This window comes from Zingiber officinale, chromosome 5B (assembly GCF_018446385.1).
Source record: "Zingiber officinale cultivar Zhangliang chromosome 5B, Zo_v1.1, whole genome shotgun sequence".
Classification (NCBI taxonomy): Eukaryota; Viridiplantae; Streptophyta; class Magnoliopsida; order Zingiberales; family Zingiberaceae; genus Zingiber; species Zingiber officinale.
This window is the reverse complement of record NC_055995.1, coordinates 94,980,892-95,000,121: the sequence shown is the minus strand read 5'-3', so window position 1 is coordinate 95,000,121 and position 19,230 is coordinate 94,980,892. Positions and strand designations below refer to the sequence as shown.

Here is a 19,230-nt window from a genome sequence, read left to right as displayed (position 1 = left end):
CCATTGATAAATTAAAGAAATAAATATCAAATATATGTGCTTGTTATTATATTAGGATTAAGAGCACACACTTCCATAATAACTGAGGTCTTTGTTTCTTTATAAAGTCAGTATAAAAGAAACGACCTCTAATGGTCCTACTCAATACACTCTAAGTGTACTAGTGTAATTATATAGTTAAGATAAACTAATACCTAATTACACTACGACCTTCCAATGGTTTGTTCCTTTCCATTATGGTCGTGAGCTTCTATTTATAAGGTACTGATAACATGATCCTCTGTGTGTGACACCACACACCATGTTATCTACAATATAAATTAATTGAACAACTTCATTTATCATAAATGTAGACATTTGACCAATGTGATTCTTATTTATAGATAAATGTTTATACCAAAAGCTAGGCTTTTAGTATACACTCTAACAATCTCCCACTTATACTAAAAGACTAAGCTGCCATATCTGCTGCCATACATCTGATTCCTAACCCTTCAACATGTCCATCAAAAGCTCTCGCCTTAAGGACCTTAGTGAAAAGATCTATAGGTCATCATCTGATGCATTCTAGGCAGCAACAACTTCTCCTCGTTTATACGATTTCTCGTATTGGGTGGTACTTGCGCTCTATTGTGTTTACTTGCCTTTATAGACTTATGGTTTCTTCGAGTTTGCTACTGCACCAATATTATTACAATAAATTGTAATAATCTTTGGACAAACCAGAAATCATATCTAAGTCTATCTTGAGGTTATTGAGTCATTCAACTTTTATGACTACCTCAGAGGCTTGCCATATACTAAACTTCTATGGTGGAGTCCAGAAAAACACCTATGCTTATCACTCTTCCATAGTTATGACTTTACCTCCTAAAGTAAACACAAAACCCTGAGGTTGACTTATTATTATCCCTATCCGATTGGAAGTCAAAATCCATGCAACCCACAAGGACCAAATTAACTGCCTTGTAAGCTAGCATATATTCTCTAGTGCCTCTAAGGTACTTCAATATATGCTTTACTGCAATCCACTATCCTTGTCCAGAGTTACTTTGATATATGCTAACTATGCCCTTGGCAAAATAGATTTCTGATCTCGTGCATAGCATACATTAGGCTTCCGACAGCCGAAGCATAAAGAACTGCCTTTATTTCCTTTATCTCCTTTGATGTCTACAGAGACATATCTTTAAATAAAGTTACTCCATCCTTAAAAGTTAAGAAACCTTTCTTGAAGTTTTGCATGCTTAAAATGAACAAGGATTTTTCTGATATATGAAGCTTGGGATAAGTAAAATATTCTTTTCTTGCGACCACTTATTACTTTGATCTCAAGAATATATACATTCTCCCAAGTCCTTTATATCGAATTATTTGGACAACCATACCCTTACTTCTGACAACATTTTGATATTGTTTCCAACTACCAAAAATGTTATCTACGTATAGTACAAGAAATACCACCACGCTTCCATCACACCTTTTGTATACACAAGACTTATCCGGTTACTAAATCCATAGACTTTGATAAACCGGATGTTCTAAGACCTTGAAGCTTTGCCTCAATCCATAGAATGATTGAGCTTGCACACAAGATGCTCTTAGCCCTTTGCAATGAACCCTTCTGGTTGCTTTATATGGATGCTTTCTTCAAGACTTCCATTAAGGAATGCTGTCTTGACATCCACTTGCCAAATAGATAAAAGAATCGGGATAGACTTAAGCATGGCTACCAGTGAAAAAGTTTCCTTTTTCATCAAGCCTTGCTTTGAAAGTTACTACCTTCCTGTCTATCCCTCTTTCCCTATTATAGACCTTTTTACACCCAACAGCTTTTACACCATTTGGTGATTCTACAAGCTTCCAGATTTTATTAGAATACATATATTCTAATTCTGTTATTCATTACTCTTTGCCAAGATGCTGCATCTTTATCTTGGAGTGCTTCATTATATGACCGGAGATCAGGTTCATGTCCTCCAGGGATCGAGTCCAAAAACTCTCCCAAAACATGAACCTATTTAGGTTGCCTAACAACCCTCCCACTACAACAAGGCACTTTCTGTAATTGTGTATCATTTGTGATACGTGTTGCAGTTTCCTTGTGGTATCTCATCTTGTACAGTTGGTACTAGATTAGACATATTTTTTATTATTTCCTTAAGAACAAATTTTCTTATGGGCACATAGTTTATTACATAGTCCTTTTCTAAAAAACGGTCATTGATGCCAACAATGACCTTCTGATTTTTAAGACTATAAACCTACTTTCATTTCTCTAGGATAACCCACAAACAAGTGAATTCCTGTCCAACTTATCATTGTCTCTCTTCTGCATATGTGCTGGACTACCCGAATCCGAATATGCTTCGAAATAGGCTTACGCCTATTCAGCAATTCTATATGAGTAGAGAGTTCTGTCTTTGGAAGGTACTATATTCACTTCCGTTTCCAGAGTATATCCTTAAAATGATTTTGGTAATATTCTAAATAACTCATCAATCTACTTATTTCCATAAGAGTCCTATACCTTCCTTTTTCTACACCATTCTGTTGGGGTGTACCAGGTGCAGTTAGTTGGGATTGAATCCCTACTTTTGATAAGTGACTCCTAAATTCTCCCAAGAGGTACTTGCCACTACGATCTTACCATAGTGACTTTTACTTTAACATTTCTCCACATCAGCCTTGTACTTTTTGAACTAATCAAAGTACTTAGTCTTGCGGTACATTAAGTAAATTTATTTGTATCTTGAATAGTTGTCTATAAAATACACAAAATATTCAATACTACCTCTTGTCTGGATAGTCACAGGATCACACAAATCAGAATGAACCGATTTCAACATATCTTTGAATCCATACCCCTTGGACTTAAAAGCTTCTTGGTTATTTTCCTTCCAAGTAAGACTCGCAGGTTGGAAAGATTTCCACTACCAATGAACCCAAAAGTTCATCAGCTACCAATGAATCCTACTCAAGTATAACCTAGCTTTATATGCCAAAGATATAATTGGTTCATTTCCGAAGGTTGCTTTCTCTTAAAATTAGAAGATGTGTTACTAATTTCCATTTGTTGCATCGTGGGAGTTATTGGATTATAAATTGTCAACCATCATACCAGAATAGATAACTTCCCTATTTTTCTTGATAACAACTTTGTTATCAAAATAGACACAATATCTATAATAGTTTAGAAACTGAAATCAGGTTCTTTCTAAACTTGATACGTAAAGACAATTACTTAAAATCCATATTTTATTCTTATCAAAGGATAAACATCCCCCACTGCAACAGCTACCACTTTTACAGTAGTGCTCATGTGGACGGTGATTTACCTTTCATTTAGTTGTTGGGTTTCCTGGAACCCTGCAATGAATTGCAGACATGATTAATGGCATCTTGTATCTACACTCCAGGTTCTGGTAGATAACACCACTAGACATGTTTCAACTAATGAATTAAATACACCTAAATTGTTCTTAGTTCTAAGAAGACAGTCTACCTTAATGTCCAAGTCCTATTTCCAATCATTACAATTGGGACTACTAAGTCTTTTTCTATAGTATGACTACTAGGGATGGACAAACATCCTAAGAATCACAAAAATATTTGGTCAAGATCAACTCCTTAAAATCTCCATGAATTTTGTGTATACAAAATCGAAGAGGAGATTTTATTCATTAATTTTATTATCTCGTCAACTTTACTTTATGACGAATAAAATTAATAGTTGATCTGTCTTTGATCAAATATTTGGTCAAAACTCTTTGAATTTAAAATAACATTGATTCCTCAAACAATATTATTTAAATTCACCAACACCTCAAACACCGTGAATTTTGTATGCCACGTTAGTGTGGACGTATACAAATTCATCATTTGTAAGAGGAGGGTTTTACCCATTGACTATCTTGTCAATATAACTTTTTGACAAATAAAATTACCTCAAACATCATGAATCTTGTATGCCACGTTAGTGTGGACGTATACAAATTCAAATATTTGTAAGAGGGGTTTATTAATTTTATTATGTTGCCAATCTAGTTTTATGACAAATCAATAGTTGGTTTCCCTTTGGTCACACAAGTGATAGTAGTGACTCCGTTGGGGAGGATACTATTAAATGTGTCTAAGTGTATACCATTACTTGACACTAAGTCCATTAATAAGATTATGCCCCTTCCGTTGGGGAAGATCACACGCTCTTAATTAACTTCCTATAGTCATCCAAAAATGGAAGTCTGTTCTAGTGATCCACAAACAAGCTCATCCGTTATGGAGGAAGGCACTCAGAGCCAACGCGCAAGCTTGTTTGCATCACTTACAAACCAGTAATGGAGACCATGAGATTTACTTAAAAATCCCTCTCCCACTTAGTTATTTATAAATGAGGAATTTTAACTATGCTAGCCTACTAAATATGTAAACCAACATGCACACACAGCACAATATAAAAGCAATAAATAGAAAATCTAATTTTCAACTATTATGACTTTTATCTCTAGTTGTCCTCCGTGTGTTGCCAACCCTAGCTGCTGCCATCTTTGGCCACCGCCACCGGGTCTAGTTGTCGCATCCATCTTGCTCCTTGTTCCGCTGCGCCTCTGGTCCTCAAAAGGTTCCACGCCTTGCAAGACTCGATCCGCGATATAAATAGAATTTTACATTTTTCGATCCTATATTCCTCGAAGGAATGTACATGTATCTAGATCAAAAATTAAAATCCTAATAAAACTAAATACAGCTCCTGCTGTATTTTATAATACAATCATACACACACAATAAAATGTCCTTGACATGTCCAAGGGTCCAATCACACACATAATAACTATAAGCCATAATAGTTGGATCATGCATCCACAAAGTTAGCACATCCTACTATTAACCTGCCTAAATTATGTATGACATGTGCATAATTAAACTAATACCAAATACACAGAGGTAATACCCTATCTCTGATACCAATTGTTGGTTGCTACTCGGAAAACCTAGAGGTTCCACTATACAAAAATTTTGTACAAAGGTCTGAACCTTTTCCTAGCTACCATGTGTTCTTTTAAATTAAATTTTGGATCGCCTGCGGAACTTAACACGTTTGATCCAAAACTTAATCTATTTGTTCTTTTAGGTTTTGACTTGGATCTCCCGCGGAACTTAACACGTTCGACCCAAGTCACCTTAAGTTATTAATTCCACTAAATATTAATTTCCATAATTGGTTCCCAGTACTGACGTGGCGAGGCACATGGCCTTCTTGGATATGGGAGCAACCACCACCGACTAGACAAAACCTTTTATAGAAAGCTAATATTTAATTTCCTAAAATAACTTTAGGTTAACCGAAAAGAACAATCAAATCACAAGGGAAAGAAAAATAAAAGAACACTATATCGAAAACAAATTCGAAACTCTAGAATCGTATGCCTCTTGTATTTAGTATTATTTCCAAAAATAACTAGTATGATGCGGAAACAAAAATTACTAGTTATACCTTTTAGAAAGACCTCTTGATCTTCTACCGTATTCCTCTTCTAACCTCGGACGTTGTGTGGGAAACGATCTTCGAGATGAGAACCACCAAGCACCTTCTTCTTCCTTACAAGTTTCGCCATCAAAACTTCTCCTAGGATGAAGAGGTTCACCACCACCACCATGCTCCAAGGGATGCTAGAAAGAGGCTTCTTTTCTCCTTCTTCTCCTTCTTAGATCCGCCACCAAAGATATCTCCACCATGAGAAGGTTTCGCCACACAAAGGAGAGGAGAGGAAAGAAAGGGCCGGCCACATCCAAGGAGAAAAGAGAGGAAAAATAGAATAGAGTCGTTCCCCTTGAAGCTTCCTCTACCCCCTCTTTTATAATCCTTGGTCTTGGCAAATAAGGAAAATTTAATAAAAACTTCCTTAATTCTTTTTCCATTGAAAAGGAAAATTTATTTAATTAAAATAATTTTCTCTTTTCAAATTATAATGGCCGGCCACTCTTCTCCCCAAAATAAGGAGAGTTTTAATTAAAACAAAAATTAAAACTTCCTAATTTGTTTCTAGAAATTTATAAAAATTTCTCCAATAATTTTAATCCCTTCATGATTGGTTAATAAAAAGAAATTTTATAAATTAAAATCTTTCTTTTAAACATGTGGATAATTTCCAAAAAGGAAAGTTATCTCTAAAAATTAAAATCTCCTTTCAATCTACAAATAAGGAAAGATATTAAATCTTTTCTTAATCTTTTGTAGAAACTAATAAAAGAGACTTTTTAATTTTCAAACTTTCTTTTAAATCATGAATATAATTAAAAGGAAAGTTTTTACCAAAATTAAAATCAACCTTTTAATCTACAAATAAGGAAAGAGATTTTAGCTCTTCTCTTAATCTTTTGTAGAATCTTATAAAAGGAAGGATTTAAATTTTTAAACTCTCTTTTAAATTATATTATCCACATAAGAAAAATTTTTAAATTAAAATTCCTTTTTATTTTAATAGGGACGGCCACATGAATTCACCCATGAACATACCCATGGCCTAGCTTGGTCTCCAAGCTAGCTTGGCCGACCCCTATAGGATGGGTAAGAAGGTGGGTATAGGTGGGTATAGTACTCTATAATTAAGAGGCTACGATAGGGACCGAGAGGAGGAATTGGTTTTGGTCTCCCGATGAAATTAAGCATCCCGTGTTCGCCCCGAACACACAACTTAATTTCATCAATAATAATTCATTCCACTAAAGAACTATTATTGAACTACCGCACCAATCCCAAATTACATTTTGGGCTCCTTCTTATTATGAGTGTGTTAGTCTCCCTATGTTTAAGATAACAAATGTCCACTAATTAAGTAAGTTACTGACAACTCACTTAATTAATATCTAGCTCCAAGAGTAGTACCACTCAACTTCATCGTCATGTCGGACTAAGTCCACCTGCAGGGTTTAACATGACAATCCTTATGAGCTCCTCTTGGGGACATTCTCAACCTAGATCACTAGGACACAGTTTCCTTCTATAATCAACAATACACACTATAAGTGATATCATTTCCCAACTTATCGGACTTATTGATTCATCGAACTAAATCTCACCCATTGATAAATTAAAGAAATAAATATCAAATATATGTGCTTGTTATTATATTAGGATTAAGAGCACACACTTCCATAATAACTGAGGTCTTTGTTTCTTTATAAAGTCAGTATAAAAGAAACGACCTCTAATGATCCTACTCAATACACTCTAAGTGTACTAGTGTAATTATATAGTTAAGATAAACTAATACCTAATTACACTACGACCTTCCAATGGTTTGTTCCTTTCCATTATGGTCGTGAGCTACTGTTTATAATTTATAAGGTACTGATAACATGATCCTCTGTGTGTGACACCACACACCATGTTATCTACAATATAAATTAATTGAACAACTTCATTTATCATAAATGTAGACATTTGACCAATGTGATTCTTATTTCTAGATAAATGTTTATACCAAAAGCTAGACTTTTAGTATACACTCTAACACTTCTTCATATACATGTACACTTAGATACTTCCGATACATACAAACCACATCAATAGTTGAGGACACATTTACCAAGACATTGATATTGGAGGTTGTAGTGGATGTATGTATTGACATATGGAGAGGAGGGTTGTATTAGATGGAGCAATTTTTGTGGAGCATCTCGCCAGATTGGTTGGCGCATCTCTGGACACATACCTTGAGAGTGCATATATTGAGATAGTGAGGAGTGAGAGTGCACACCCTGTAAGTGAGAGTGTACATTGTGCGGTTGTGAGTGTTGGTGCAACCTTAGGTCAAGGTTGACCTGGTTGACCAGACTCGAGTTGACTTGACTCGAGTTGTGTTTTGATATTTGACGAGTTATGTTTGACAATGTTTGTACCTTGATGTTTTACAAGGATACAAGCTTGGGAGATCGTGGGTGCAACCCGTGGTCAAGGTTGACCTGGTTGACCCGAGGTGAGTTGACCTGACTCGGAAAAGTCCAAGCAGGGAGCTTGGCACGGGAAAAGTTCAAGCAGGGAGCTTGGCACGGGAAAAGTCCAAGCAGGGAGTTTGGCATGGTGAAAAGTCCAAGCAGGGAGCTTGGCACGGGAAAAGTCCAAGTATGGAGACTTAGCACGGAGAAGTCCAAGTATGGAAGCTTGGCAAATGGGAAGTCGGAGAGGGCTCGGTAGCTCATTCTCCGGACTGTGGTCAGAGAGGGCTCGGGAGCTCGTTCTCTGGACCGGATGGAAGTCGAAGAGGGCTCGGTAGCTCGTTCTCCGGACTGTGGTCAGAGAGGGCTCGGTAGCTCGTTCTCTGGACCAGATGTGGAAAGTCCTAGTGAGTGAAGCCAGGCAGTGGAAAAAGTCCTGGTGAGTGAAGCCAGGCAGTTGTGAAAACCCTAGTGAGTGAAGCTAGGTGAAAGTCCTGGTGAGTGAAGCCAGACAGTGGGAAAGTCCTAGTGAGTGAAGCCAGGCAGTTGGAAAGTCCTGGTGAGTGAAGCCGGGCAGATTGGAAATCCTGGTGAGTGAAGCCGGGTGAAAACCCTAGTGAGTGAAGCTAGGTGAAAGTCCTGGTGAGTGAAGCCGGGCAAGGGAAAATCCAGATGGATCAAGGGTGATCGGACATCTGGTGTTGAGAAGGTCAAGTAGGTTAAGGGAGTGACCGGATACTTGACACGAAGAGAAAAGTCCAAGTGGGTCAAAGGGATTGACCGGACACTTGGTGGAGAGTCTTAGCAGGTCAAGGGAGTGACCGGATGCTAAGCATGATGTACCAACAGGTCAAGGTTGACCGGATGTTGGTTTGGAAGGTTTGGGACTTGGTTTGGGCAAAAACCAAGCTCTGGATCGATCTGGGGACCGATCCAGTGATACGGCTGATCGGTCTGGTGACCGATCAGTAATCAAACAGAATGCTTCTGTGGATTATCTGATCGGTCTGAAGACCGATCAGGAAGCAAACAGAAGAGAAGAAGGAGAAAGGTTGATCGGTCCAAGGGACCAATCGGACTCCTCCTGGACCGATCAGGACATAGCCTGATCGGTCCAGGCTTAGCCTGATCGGTCCCCAAGACCGATCAGGGACAGTGTGGACCGATCAGGTTGGAGCCTGATCGGTCCAGGACTAGCCGTTGTGACTCAACGACTATGTTATTTCAGGCTTCTGTGTTCTAGTCTTTTTGCTTGCAGGTTCGTAGGTTGGCTTAGGATATCAGAGGTTATAAGGAGTTCAAGGGCTTCTACTACACTCTTCTTCTTCCTCCTCGAGCTGCTGTTCTTCTGAAAGCTGTGCTTGAGCTTTGCTGAGCTCCGAAGCTTCGGGGGAGCTTCTTTGACTGAGTTGCTTGTTGGCATTCGTCCGTGAAGTTGGTGCTTCATCCGGGACTTCAGTCGACGAGAAGGCAAGCGAGTATTTGTACATTCATTGTGTATTTTGTTCTTGCTCTTCTTTGTATTTCCATATTGTTGTTGCAAGCTATTGTGGCGAGGTTTCTCCACCCACAAGGAGTATTTATTAGCCGGTTCTCCGGGGACTCATCCACCGACGGATTGATCGGATTCGTCCACCTTACGGACACGCCGAGGAGTAGGAGTTTCATCTCCGAACCTCGTTACATCGACGAGTTTGAGGTTTGCTATTCTCCGCTTTCGTTTCTATTTAGTTATTTCCGCTGCGCTAACCCTAATCGTAGGAAGAAACGAAAGAATTTGGGGCGGCTATTCACACCCCCCCTCTCTAGCCGCGATCACCGATCCTAACAGTGAGGTATTGGGAGAATATATGTATGGTTGATGTATATGTAGGATCAGTGCATGTGAGAAGTGTTGGGGGGGGGGAGGAGAGTGAATCACATGATTTTTAAAAACGTATCTTTTTCAGTTTTCAAATCAAGTACATAATGGAATTAAAAATAAAATAGGAAACAAAAACACTAGCGAACACAAGTAGTTACTTGGTTTGGAGCCTTCGTTGGCTGCTACTCCAAGACCCATGATCCCTCATATCGTATTAATGGGCAATCATAAAAACTTTTTTCAGAACCGTCAGAAAAGAGAATCGAGTGCAAGGAATAAGAAAAGTGTAACAACCCTACACTTTTCTTTTGAAAGTTTATAAAGAAAATGCACAATAAAATATTTGTTACCAACACCTAGAAGACGTTAACTTGATTGAGCTCATGTGTTAATGTTAGTTTGCCGGTAGTAGTCTAATGTCACGGAGGAGTAGCACAGCAAACCGTATATGGTCAGAGCAGCAGAAGAATCTTTAAAGCTAGAGGACCAGTTGAATTGATTTTGCTGGTCGAACAGGGCATTTATAGGTTGTTGAGGGTGCCTCCAACCTCCACGGAGGCTCCTCCAACCTTAAAATTGATCTTGTGGAAATTGAACTCGATAACCTCTAATACATTCGACTTCTATCTATGTGAGGGTGCCTCCAAGCACTCTGAGGCACCTCCAATGCGTCTCCGAGGTGCCTCCAACACCTCCAGGGCACCTTTGCGCCATGAAGTCTTATCCGCCAATTTTATCTCCTTGAGGGGACCTCCAAGCACTAATCCTAGGCTCCTCCGCATACCTTTGAGGCATCTTAGATACTGTTCATCCGAGACTATTTTTGTATTTAACCCTATAAAAAATAGTTAATTTACAAAATAAAATATACCCTATAAAATAGAGTTAGCATAATAAAATAGCGTTATAAATTATATCCTATCTTCCCAAGACTAGGATCTAGTCATGGCCTCAGTTTAGGCTTCCAAAATTGACCTAAATTAGACCAATGCAGAATTTGTCCTTACTAGATCACTCTCCTCCAATGACTTACCTCACTTACCATTTACAGTCGCTTGACTTTCCTTTTAACCCACCAGTTGTCAAATTGACAAATCTAACTAGACTTTGGCCAGATGTCCACAGACTCAGCTGGACTTCCTGTCAGATATGGTCACTCCTTGATCTATTTGGACTTCATGCCAATTATCAAGTCCTCAGACCTAACTAAGCTTCAACTTGGTGTCAGGTCCTCTAGACCCGTTAATTCCTGCACACTTGGTAACAAGGTTAGACAACACACCATCTAAGTTTAATCTATTTGTCATTCATCAAAACCTAAGTTTGACCATTGGTACTAACTATATCAAGAGTATAGGTGAATAGATTCACCTCAGAAAGATTTATCTAGTCTACAATAAATGACTCACGGTAAAAATGTTTCAAATTCGTTTGTGATTGGGGTTTTGCCAAAAATCCTAATTAATAGGGTGAATAGATACACCAAAAAGATATATTTAGTCCACAAAAAATGACTCAGGTAAAGGCTTACCAAATCTGTTGATAGCTGATCACTTGCTTAAAGTGAATGGGAGGTGGTCACCTGATGTAAACAAACCTTAAGTGCATGGTTGGGTCGTAAGTAATAAAGATTGAATCCACATGGAATGATAACTGAATACCAACTTACTAAACAAATTTAATTGTTCAAACCCAATAATAGATGTACAGTGTCATAAACACATAAATCAACAGCTAAAATGAAAAGAGAAAACAGAGAGAAAAGGAAGCTAGCTCAAAAAGATAGTAAAGACAGTAATGGTCCAATTAGAGGGGACCCACATAAACAGTAGCAATGTAGTAGAAAAACAGTAGCAAGACATAAAGTGATGCTATCAGTCTGAGAAAGAGCGATTCTAGAATTCAGTTTCACTTCTATGCAAGTAAACACTTGATCTACGTTTGAATTTCAATCATCAATGTTGATTTGTATAGGTAGACTATCTTATGTAGCCAGTGCAAACTTTTGGAACTATACCGATATACTAGTATCAACTACTGACAACTTTCGGAATAGATCAAATTAAGGATTATAACCTAAGTAAGGCCTTGTCATGAGACCCCACGACCCCTAAATGATCATTCTCTTACTATGTGACGATGAATTAAGATTAATCCATTAAACTTTATGATAATTTAGGGCTACTCGTGGCATACTAATCTACTTCCATAGCTGACTCTCTACATCTCAGTTTTCTACAGATTAGAGGGTTGGATTCTCTTTTCGGATCATCTATGAATCCCTCTTGGGATACGAATATCATACTTTTGGTATCAACATCGTGCTAACATAGTAGATCCAGACCATAAATCACATATCATAGAATAAGAAGATTCAAACATGCTTAGATCAAAAGATATAGTATTTACATCATACGAAGCTACTCCCTAATCCTAGAATCTAGAGTTTATCCCATAAATGTGGGGTTACAATTCCAACTCATGATCACAATTCAGAAACCTAATTACAAATTCAGAGAATCAGAGAAATGAGAGAAGAGACTTAGGCTTGATCGAAGAATCCTCTTCCTAGATATTCTTGGTTTTCCTCCTTCACCCAGATGGCGTGGATGGTCCTTGGATCTCCTCATCAAGCCTCCTTGAAACCCTCAGACGGTCCCCAAATGAATCTCCTATCCAAATGGAGGGATCTTCTTAAATAGTAGTTAGAGCAGAAGCCTAACACGAGCTGTGCCCGAAGGCATGGGCGCACTTGTAGGGTGTTGTTGCTTAGAGTGCGATTGAGCATGGGTCGTGCCACTGGGCACGGGTGACCGTACTCACTACTGGTCATTGAGCACGACCCGTGCTCATTACTAGTCATTGAGCATGGTCCATGTCGCTGGGCACAGCCACTCTGGATCAGAAGCCAAACTAAACACAGGTTGTGCCACTAGGCGCAACCACCCGTGTTCTGTACCGAAAGTTGAGCACAGGTCGTGCCACTGGGCATGGGCGCCCGTGCTCAGTGCTAGAAACTCCCAACTTGATCTTCAATCTTTATTTTTCTCTCCATTTCGTGCCCTAACACAAGAAATGCACAAGAGCAGTATCCCAACATATAAATGTATTTAAATAAAGCATAAAGAGATGAAATCATGAAATATTTGTACACAAAGGAGGTCAAAAGATGCATCAAAACATATCAAAATACCTATATAAAATAGATGCATCATCACATAGGTGCAGCTTGGAGATGACACATGCTAATGGAAGTGGAGTATCCTAGGCAATGGCTTAGGCTAGGGAAGGGAGGGGACGCAAACATATATCCATAGATCCTTCAGCTCCTATTTTGGTCTGCACTGGAAACAGATCCATAGAGGGATGAAGGATAGACAAAGATGTTTTTTGGTACATGCAGTATAGACACGCCTGTGGGAGGTGGATGCTTGACACTGACAATAGAGTCCGGTCGATACCTGATCCCTTGTGATTCATTTGAAAGGTAGGGAATCGACTACAACACTTCTGATAATGAATACATATAGAGAGAGAGAGAGAGAGTGTGTGTGTGTGTGATAATACACATGTGAGCACTTGTACATCATACCTCATATACCTTCTCAGAGTAGACATTTCATTAGACATGACATGAGTAGGGACCCTTGGTTGCAACAAAAATAGTTTATGTATTCTTTTGATGATATATATTTACCTTAATTTTCATTAAAAAAAAGACAAAACATTCCGCTTCCTCTCTTCTTCCCTTCATCGCCAAAATGTTCACCGCCTTCTTCTTCCTCTCTTTAGCCAAACATTCTGTATCGACGCTCTCGCTTCACATCGCCCCTCATTGTTGATCGGTCTCAACAATACTCTAAGCCCCCAATCGCCGAAAGCTCTGGGTATTTTGCCTTAATCAATCCTTTTCTTTAAATTTATTTTGCCTTTTCCCATTTCATTTTCAAATATGAAGTGGGATATTAGGGCAGTTTGAAAATTGTAAAAAGAGTAGAGATCTTCTTACAAATGATGTCAAAAACAACCTACTCATAGGCATGACGAGATGATCCAACTAGAAAGATTGTTGTTTATGTGAGGTGCAGTTGTCACTAGGTCTCACATGTCACCGACAAGAAAGTTTGGGCTTAGAAAAAAAGTGTCAAGCCTTGAGTGGGAGACATCCCAATTTAGTCCTCTGACATTAGAAGTTGTTAGCTAACTAGGAGGATTTATAAGACCTATATGAGTTTACTACTACTAATTTGCCTTAGTATTTTGAGTCATGTGATTCTGATTAAAGTCTATCAAGACAACAGGCAAGTTTTCTAATTCAGGACAAATTGTGAGAATTTGTTTCGGTGTTCCTAAATAATAGGGGATTTATTGGTGGATGCACCCTTCACTCGTCACTCAAACCTAAAAGTATCACTTAAAAATCAATGTGTTGTTTTATTTAGTCAAAGAAGCCATCATAAGAAATTATGATGACCTAATATTTCTAATGAAATATTAGAACATTTTAAAAAATAAAGCAAAGTTTCTTTTATCCTGCTACTTATTAGCCTTCTCTTAACTCTTAAATAACAATTTAGCTATTCCCTTCATGCATTTATAGGCTAGCCACAGATGTTCTGTTGTTATTGTTTCTTTGTTCAACAGCCTTAATTTGTTCTTTTGTTTATAAGTTAATTTGTGCTGCTGCATTCAATTTGTTGTTAAAATTTCTCTTTGTAAGCTACTTAGTTATTTTAAAATTAAGGTTATGGATGTTGTCATTCCACATATCAAGGTTGAGGGCAAAGGTAATATTTATAATAATCAAATCTAAGCAAAATCAATCTTCATTCCATGGATCAAAATCAATGGAAATTATTTGGAAAGAGGGCACTATCATCCGCCTTTCAAGTGAGTATTAATTAACAAATCTTGTTTTTAATGGATGTTATTGTATTAGGAATACTTTGAAATTAACTATGATTTACTAAAATATTTTAGATGTATTTAGGATTATCATGTTAGATATATTTTATGGGTTCAAATAGACAATCAATTATATATGAATATATTGGACATATTTTGATTCTCAGCAAAAAAAAAAAAAAAAGAATAATGAGAGTAAAGTAAGACCATATTTACACAATGAGTCCTAGAAGTTATGCCCATTTGACTTACATGATGATAGATATTATTAGTTATCAAACTTTATGAAAAGTTCTGTAGATACACTTAGTAAAATTATTATTTATTCCTAATGATTTTTTATATGTTTATATATAACTCGTGCTTAAGGAAAAAGAAAGTCCTACGGATATATCAATTATAGGATCAAAAGTTTTATTGAAGGTCACAAGAAAAAAAATAGAAAATCTAGTAGTCAAGCTATTAGAGAGACAATGATAATAAACTTATATCTTTGTTATCCCATTTTTACTTATGAGAACCATGTGAAATCTGAGTTATTTTTGTGGAGAAGGTAGACCTAATTCGATCAAATGATGAAATATATTTTCTCAAGGATATAATAGAAATCACAGTCACTTAGTTATCTGAGTTTATAGTTTTATATGTAGGAAAGAAATTATATTACTAAGTGAATTTTTATTACTAGTTTGGATTGTTTTCTCTTACTAATTGTAAATTATTGTTTTACTTAAGTGTGGTGGTTATGGTTGTATATGGTATTATAATTGTTTGAGTTTTGATTTTATAATTGTGTGTATGTGATATTATAATTAAATGTGGTATCTGTATGTAATATTATAATTTATGTGGTATATGAATGATCATAATCGTAGTACACACAGAGCACTATGAATGTTCTTAAAGCAACGCACACATCGCACTACGAATGTTCTTAACTGCAACGTGCACCATATGTTGTTAACTGCAACATGTGACGCATATTACGAATGCTCTTAATCGCAGTGCTACGAATGCTCTTAACCAAAGTTTGACAGAAGTCTTTGATAATCGAAATAAGCTTTTGATTGTTCTTAGTCCGACCATCAATGAAGAAAGTGAATTTTTAACCGAATTTTATCCTTCTATGCGAAAATAGCAAGGCCATGTGACAAGTTCAAGACTTGATCAACACACTCAGATTGAGTTAGTCAACTCATAATCGAACTCAAGTTGAGTTAGTCAATTGATAGTCGAGCTCTATTCCAATTAGCTCGAGTCACATCCAAGTTAAGTCCAACTGGTCAGATCCAAGTACCAGACTCAGATCAAACTGCACTCGAGCTCGAATGCCTCTTTGCTCCTTATACAAGGCTCCTTATATAAGGTATAAGATAATGATGATAGCATCGCGAGGTACATTGAGACATTGATATTACTATTTTTGCTTCTTTGCTATCTTCTCTCTTTTGCATTGATATTACCTTGCATCGCTTGATCCGACAACTGCCGACCCGACAACCACCTGACCTGACAAAAAGCTACCCACCAAAGGCCAACTTTAGAGTCCAGAGGATTACCCGAGCTATGGGCCACTAATGCGGATCTCCACGTTAACATCACCCGGACTAGCCTTTTATTTTTTTTCCTTTTCTTCTCAAGGAGATCAGCTTTCCACCGTTGTTGGACCCTGGACTACAACCCGAGTAGCCAACAACGTGGCTCCGCCCTGGCCAAGGAGCCAACCTATCACACATCTAACCTATCGACCGCGGATACATCATGAAGTCGGTCAATCAGATTAGTACTAATTAGTCAATTACTGTTAGACAAACAAGATCCACTTTACTGTCTGTATTTTTAAAAAAAAACGATATAATATTTATAATTTGTATTAAAATTCAATGATATTACTCGATCGAGGTAAAAAAAAACAGAGGAATAAAAAAATAGAATCATTACAGACGAGCTTAAATTTTAAATCATAATTTTTTTCGGAATATATCCGGCCGGTAAAAAAAATTCAAACCCCGAGAATCCAATCTTATAGCCTTCTCGGGCATACATTTTTGGAGGCAACAAAATAAAGAATATGTTAGTAATTAAACATGTTGCTTTGTTTATATTTTTTTTGTTTTGTGGGATGTCTGGAATTCATTACTTATATCCTATTTTTTGCAATAGATATACAAATGAAGAGAATACAAGGGAAGGATGACAAATCGAAACTCTTTTGTTTAGATTGATAGGAAATTGTGGACAAACAAAAAGAGAGAAAAGATTATAAGAAAATAATTGATTGAATAAATAAAACTTCTTCTATAAACTTCAACTTATAACTTAGAGAAATTATTCAAATAAATTTAAATTTCAAATTATATTATAGAATAAGTTCCATATCCAGTCTTATAGTCTGCTCGGACATACATTTTTGAGAGAAGATCCTCTGGACCGCTTTTTACGGTCCAGAGGATGCTCCCTTACCATGCATTGGTGGGGATACATGATCCCCATATATAAAATAGATGGAGACCATACATCCCCACCAATACATGGTAAGGGAGGATCCTCTAGACTACAAAAATGGTCCAGAGGATCCGACCTGTACATTTTTATTATCTTATTCAATCATTGTTAGCCCGTGCTAGGGTCCACATGAAAGATTTATTAAATTGATATCATACCCCCGCTGATGGGACAGCTGGACTTGAAATTTTAATTAAATAGAATGATATATTAATCTATGGGTGGGTGATGATTCGTCGAGTTAATCCAAATTTCCTCGCATCTTAACGGTCGGATTATTCACGACGATTTAAATCCATCCGTTCATGAGTTTATTATGCATATAAAACACCAATTAAATATAATATATACGTGTATATATATATATATATATGTATATGCATGCAACAAAATACGTATAGTACAGCCAGTGATCACTAGCTACGTACGTACAACAAAAGCTACGTGATAGGATCGGAGAACTGCTGCACGAACACCAAGCACGCTCCCATCTTTATTCTGTTACTTACGCCGTACTGATCCACGCACCCATCGATCTCACTGTATCCTGCACGTTGTTAAGTACCAAGAATATTTTAATTAAAATATATATATGTGAATTTAAGTTTTAGATTAGCATCGATTTAATTTTCAGTTTATGGAGAAGCAACCGACTTTGAGCAATCGGTGGAGGGGCTGATGGGGTAGCCTATATTGACGCCGCAGTTGCCAGGGATGCTGGAAGCCTTGCCGGCATTGGAGCTGGTCAGCAGGGAGTGGAGGCATTTGCAGACCATGCGGCGGTCTGGGGTGGTCTTGGCGGCGTTGTTGAGGTTCTTCACCCCGGTGCAGCAGGCGGCAGGCACCACCGTGACCTTGCCGCTGACGTATGGAAGGCAGGGTCCCAGGGCGGAGGACACCTGGCCGCAGGTGATGGCCTCCGCCGGCGACGCCGCCAGGAGTGCGGCGACGACGGCTGCGAGAGCCAGGGACACCAGTAGGACGGCAGCACTGGAGCGAGCCATGGCGAGTGGTTGGATTGAGATGTACATGGACTCTGCTAGCTGCCTTGCTTTATTTATATGTGGACCGGTCGTCGGACGAATTTAATTGCGGTTGAGGAGGTGGTGGTTGAGCGTTGGAGGTCGCTGGCAGCTGTCAGGTTGAGGAATGAGAAGAAGAAGGGGCCGGGACCGCCCTTTTGGTGGAGTTTCTGGCCCACGCCGCCGAAGTGGTCGTTTGTGTTGGTGTGTGTCGTAGTCCTTCAATGAACGCTGTAGTCCTTCGTTATTTGATTTAAATTCCGGCACATCTTCGGGGAGGTTGAGAGCCAAAAGCGGTATTTATGTTTTGGGTCCACAAATGTGTCTTTGTTAGATATATCGATGTGATGTGGTATCTGTATGAATGATTGGAAGGGAGTCTCATTGTAACAATAAAATTGTAAAATAGTGATCTAAATATCACTATTTCTAGTATCGAAAATAGTCATTTATAAAATATCTTCCCTGAAATCTCGTATTCACTGAAACTTTATACGTCGGACTTCTCTTTTATCTAGCTATATGAATTATTAAATGTGGATGTAATCGGAGGAGTAAGAATAATGGTCTTCTACTGTGAGCGCTACGAGAGTTAATAGATTCGTATGCTTAGGTAAAAAAACATATAAACATATATAAGACTTGATCAATATAATTGTTGAATTGGAGTCCAATCAATTAGAGAGCTAGCCAAGTCTAGTAATTAGGAGTTACTCGGGATGATCAACCATGGGACATAATTTTTTTTTTTTGTTAGGGGTTGAGTTTATTGATTGTATGGCGGATCACTATCTAGTATAGTTGCCCAATCAACTTCTTAGTCAAGGACGAAATCAAAAATTTTATATTATGGACAAAGGTGTGTATTGACTTCGAGAGTGAGAGGGGGGGACCATGTCATCCCCTCCCATTTCCGTCCTTGTCCTTAAGTGAATAGAGAAACAAACTTAAGAAAAAATAAATATTTAATTGATAAAAATCTAACATAAAAAGTAT

At 37.9% G+C, this 19,230-nt stretch overlaps 1 protein-coding gene across 1 annotated transcript; it reads right to left on the bottom strand.

Moving 5' to 3' along the window:
* Positions 1–17,546: 17,546 nt before the first annotated feature.
* LOC121985059 (non-specific lipid-transfer protein 1-like) lies at positions 17,547–18,255 on the bottom strand. The gene is made up of 2 exons (XM_042538311.1): positions 17,867–18,255; positions 17,547–17,759 (listed from the first exon to the last, which is right to left on the bottom strand). The coding sequence occupies exons 1-2, from the start codon at positions 18,241–18,243 to the stop codon at positions 17,750–17,752; spliced, it is 387 nt and encodes a 128-aa protein (XP_042394245.1). The 5' UTR covers positions 18,244–18,255; the 3' UTR covers positions 17,547–17,749.
* Positions 18,256–19,230: the final 975 nt, after the last annotated feature.

Bases quoted from the DNA above. Each gene is read 5' to 3' on its own strand.
- LOC121985059 (XM_042538311.1), bottom strand. From the start codon at position 18,243: ATGTACATCTCAATCCAACCACTCGCCATGGCTCGCTCCAGTGCTGCC.